Consider the following 5125-nt stretch of genomic DNA (forward strand, 5'->3'; position numbering starts at 1 on the left):
CCAGCAGCCGCAGTGAGTGGCCGTCCAGAAGCCGGCGACTGATCTGCCTCACCCGGGAAGAGCACAATGATGGTGCCAACTTGTGCCAGTGAAGCAACGCCCTCCACAACTAGACTGAAGAACAAAATGACAGCAACTTGTCTGTTCCCCTCCCCCCAATTCCCCAGCCCTGTTCCCATCCCCCCAATTCCCCAATAAAAAAAAAGAGTAAAGAGAAAGCTGCATGATCCAGGATAAGGATTCATGCTCAAAGGGAAGTTCCAGGGTGACAGCTCTGTGGGCAGATAGCCTGGAAAGAACCAGGCAGGTAAAGGACAGAGAATGCCAAGGAAGATGGTTTTAAAAACGACCATTTTGACATTACAGGAACTAAGTCAATGACAAACTAGGCAGTTTTTAACCTCAGGGGAAAAAGAAACCCTAAGAAGTGAATAGCACCATTTAGGAAGGAGGTGGAGTGGAAGCAGAGTGGATCGTGGTATAAAAGAGCTAAATTCTCTTCTATCCGTCATCAATAATTAAGGTCTTAAGTCTGATTTATTTATTTATTTATTTAAGATTGTATTGGGAAGTTGGGGGAGGGGAACAGACAAGTTACTGTCCTTCTGTTCTTCAGTCTAGTTGTGGAGGGCTTCACTTCACTGGCCCATGTTGGTGTTATCCTTGTGCTCTTCCCTGGTTAGGCAGTCATGGCGGCTCACGGCATCTCAGCCGGCTGCCAGCCACTCATGGTAGCTTATGGCAGCCCACTGCAGCAGGAGCTGCAGCCTGTGCCGTCGCCGGTGACTCACGGCAGCCCAGCTCCAGGTCAAGCTGTTGTTCACCATCTTAGCTGTCGAGGGTGCAGAGTCACTGGCTCACATGTGGGATCTGAACCGGGGCCCTGCTGCTCAGAGCTGGCGTCCCAAGCCAACTCTTAACCAACGTGCCACTTGGCCAGCCCCCCAATAAAATCTTTAAAAAAAAGGTTAAAAGAGACCCTCATAGCCACTACAACTGCTGCATACTGTCAGGCGAGATTCTTCATTGCCATCATCATGACCACTGCCACCATCCCCATCTCTCCCTCCAGCTCACAATGTCAGAGGTCTCCACATTCTACAATGGCAGGCTCTGTTCACGCATGTGCAGTAACAGTGACCGGATTTACCCTGCCAGTTACTTGAAAGACATCCCCAAGCACACAAAGTATATGAAATAGTGGAGTATAGTGTGGGAGTGGAGTCAAGGGAACCGTAATAGATATGTATGATATTGGGGGGGGGGGAAGTGGGGCAGTGGATTGGGGGAGGGGGGTTGTCACTTCGAGGGGTAGAAAGTATAACTATTGCACTGTGTTGTACAGCTGAATCTATATATAGTCATGGAGTGTAGCCTGGGGAGTGGAGTGAATGGAATTGTAATACACATATGTATGATATTGGGGGGGGGGGAAGTGGGGCAGTGGATTGGAGGAGGGGGGTTGTCACTTCGAGGGGTAGAAAGTATAACTATTGCACTGTGTTGTACAGCTGAACCTAATTTAAAAAATGTGTATTTCACAATAAAAAAAAGTATATGAAATAGGCTGTAAAGAAACCGGGTATCAGTCAATGAAGGACAGTGATCTCTGGGAGATGAGAAACAAGAGGTCAGCCATGCATTTGCCCCAGCTGACTCTCTGAAGGGAGAGGAGTTTCCTGGCAGAGCCCAATGGACACCCCGAGTTTAGGAGATGGAACTGGAACTGAAATTCTCAGCACCTAGAGCTGGCAGGGTAGAGGACCAGAGAGAAGAGCGTGGCAGGGGGAGAAGACCCTCCACACCCGTGGATGGTCCCACTGGAGTATTCAACAGACCACTGATCAACACAGGCGTGAGGAAATTACGTGAGGCCGGGGGAAGGACCCTCCGAAAGGATGAAAGTGGACGATGCCCAGCGCTCAAGCAGGACAGGCACTAGTGGCTGTCCCCACCGGCCAGAATGGTAAACCTCACAATTCGGAGGCATCGGGCAGGGCGCTCAGAAGGAAGGGTCTTGCATCAGCGTGTGGGGAAAAAAAAAAGCTACGCTGAAAGGGCCCACGCAGCAAATCTTCAGAGCCAGACGCTAAAGGATCCAACTGTTTCCAGCATCCAGAACAAAGCTCAAACCATGTGTCTAGGCCTATAAAAATATCTAGCCCTCAAGGGAAAATCATGTCTGGCATCCAATCTAAAATTACCAGGCATGCAGAGAAGCAGGGAAATCCAACCCCATAACGAGAAAAGATACTAACCAATAAAAGGCATCCAAGTTGAAAAGGAACTAAAATTGCCTTTATTCTGAGAAAACATCATCTTGGAGAAAATCTGATCGCACCTATAAAATAGCTGCTAGAATAAGTGACTTTAGCAAGCACGGCAATGTATTCTACAGGGAGCTCATTCCTTCCAACTAAAGGCCTAACCAATTGTCCCAGCACTTCTCTTCACTGACCTGAGACACGGCCAATGAGCCCACAAGACTCTGATTCTAGTATTTCTGGGTTGTTTGCTCTTCTCATGCAAACTAAGTTTTTAACAATGTTTGCCAAGGAGACCAAGCAGTGACAAGGATGTGGGAAACCAGCATTCTGGTGGGAGAGTACATTTTCTGGAGAGCAATTTTGCACTGTAGATTGAGAGCTTTAAAAAATAAATCATAAATATTTAACGCAGTAAGACTACCTCTTGGAATCTGTCTTACAGAAACAATCATGCAAAGATTTATATACAAGAATTCCTTTGACTCATCCGTTACTTATAATAGGACAAAAATTGAAAATAATTTAAATGGCCAGTAATTACATTACACTGTATTTTTATGCCTCCATTCAATAATGCTTTTGAAGAATTTTTAGTGGAAAAGCTCATGTTAGATGAAAAATATCAATAAAAATGCAAAATATTATACATTATGTATTATTGTTATACATTTACTATATAAATACAGCTATAAAACTAAGGAAACATTCTGAAATGTTGACAGTAGTTAATACTGAACGACAGGACCCATCTTCCATTTCCTAAATTGTTTTCAGTTACCTTGTATTGCTTGAATATCTGAATCCCAGACCTCTCCTCCAACCCTGGGACCAAAGCAAGAATATTAGGTGCTGTACTCGAAAAGAAAGTCAGACATGGAATAGTAGCTCAGTTTTGTTTTCTGCAGTGATCAGCACTTAAGTACCAAACAAATGAAGTGAACCTCCAGTGCCCAAGGGCCAGTACAGGCAAAAGATTTAGGGCTCCACAATAAAGTGGCAACTACTTGCAATAATCACTGTCGTTGGAAGGATCCACTGCCTAGGACCGGACACAAGGTTGGGCCTCAGCCCCCTTTTCCTAGCTCAGGCCTAGCGAGAAAGAGGGGGCCCAAAGCGCTGCATGGTCCGCATCACCAGGGAAAGCTGGTCAAGAAAGTTGATGATGGAAATTCGTAGGAGGCGAGAATCATCAGCTCTCCAGCGGCTAAACGTGAGGAAAAAAAGAAAATCAAATTAGAGGTGGTGACCCCTCCCCATCCTTGCTCTGCCCCGCAGGCATCTATTACACTGAACCCTTTGCCATCTCCATTACAACACCCCCCCTTATACTGCACCAAGTCCCTCCCCTAGACCTAACCCTTGAGTGTCTCCACGTCTCCCATAAAGCGCCTCTCGGCAGAGACTGGCCCTGCCCCGCCCCCCACCCCGGCCTCCTGCCCCTTTCTAGATCTTACACCGCTAGGACGCTGCCGCTCACTGTGAGCTCCTTCCGCACCGCCCCTGGATGGGGTTCCGCATCTGGGGCCAGAGACCCACAGGCGATGTCAGCCTCCAAAGGGGACGGGAAAGGCACACTGAGGGCGCTGCAGATTCGGTCAAGGAACCATCCACACAGACTTTGTGCCTCAGGTTCCTTCTCTGGCCACTTTGACTAGTCTCACTGCCTTAGGACTGCTTCCACCCCTCCCAGACCACCCCTGGCACTAATCCCCGCCCCCAGCCACCCCGTTACCCACCTGCTCTCATTTCTTCTCCCCCTCCAGACTCCTCCTGGCCTGTATACCCCCATGCTTACCCTGGTTCCTTCTGTTCCCCTTTCCACCCCCGACCCGTCCATCCCTCTGCACCCAACGCCCCCTCCCCGCAGAAAGCCCCCAGCGTATTCCCCGCTGTCCCTTCGGGTAGGATATAATATATGTGGTCGGTTTCCCGGCCTTCTGGCCGTGGACCCTGCATTTTCGCTCGGCCCTGGGGCATGCTGTGCTCGCGTGACACGAGCAGCTCCGCCAGATGCCGGGGCCACCGTGGCCGCACCGCTGGGGCCGCCCTGGCCGGCCTGGCCTTCAGCTCCGGTGCAGCCCGCGCGCGCTGCCTGCTGCATGGCCGTGGCGCTCCGCCTCCCACCCCGCCCTCGGAGAGCCGGTCTAACCGACCGACTGCGCTCTCCGCGGGAGGCTGAGGAACTGCGACTCCTTCCTGAGGAAGCTCTGCCCCTTCGCACTGACTCCGCCTAGGAGGCCTGCAGCAACCAGACCCTAGTAAGGCCTCCGGGTGTGTGGTGAGTTCCCGCCAACCTGCCCCGCAACCGTGGCCTAGCCAATGAGCACTCCCTCATGAAGCTCCGCCCGTAAGAGCAACATGTGACTCCCAGTGTGCCCGCCTAAGCCCTCCCTGCCTTAGCCCTCCCTCCACCAGCCTCGTGTAGTGCACCAGACATGTGACTGCTTTCCCGCCTTGTCTCTCTTCCTTGGGCCCAATGTCCGTCCCCAAGAGATGTGTGGCTCAACGTACTTCCAGTGATTTGAGGGAGGTGAGGTCCGATAACACAAGGGATACTGCTCTGCATCCCATCCTCATAGCCCATGTATTGTAGATGGGGAAACCAAAGGGGACTTTAAAGGGGGCGACGACCCAATCATATCTGCATTTTAGAAACTAAGTGGGTGGTGTGAAGGTCAAGCCTGACAGCAGGGAGACCAAAACAGAGGCAAGGAGGGAAACAATAGGGACCTGAGATAAAGTAGTGGCAGTGGGAACAGGGCTAATGTCATATGTGAAAACTCAGAATGCAAAACTAAAATCACTAAAATCCTAATTTAGTAAATTACTGCGTACATGCACTGAAACTTAGAACAATA

General features: G+C 50.1%; 1 protein-coding gene across 1 annotated transcript; it reads right to left on the reverse strand.

Moving 5' to 3' along the window:
- Nucleotides 1-2276: 2276 nt before the first annotated feature.
- LAGE3 (L antigen family member 3) lies at nucleotides 2277-4560 on the reverse strand. The gene is made up of 3 exons (XM_019633662.1): nucleotides 4178-4560; nucleotides 3722-3850; nucleotides 2277-3471 (listed from the first exon to the last, which is right to left on the reverse strand). The coding sequence occupies exons 1-3, from the start codon at nucleotides 4366-4368 to the stop codon at nucleotides 3357-3359; spliced, it is 435 nt and encodes a 144-aa protein (XP_019489207.1). The 5' UTR covers nucleotides 4369-4560; the 3' UTR covers nucleotides 2277-3356.
- Nucleotides 4561-5125: the final 565 nt, after the last annotated feature.

This window comes from Hipposideros armiger, unplaced genomic scaffold (genome assembly GCF_001890085.2).
Source record: "Hipposideros armiger isolate ML-2016 unplaced genomic scaffold, ASM189008v1 scaffold_1368, whole genome shotgun sequence".
Lineage (NCBI taxonomy): Eukaryota > Metazoa > Chordata > Mammalia > Chiroptera > Hipposideridae > Hipposideros > Hipposideros armiger.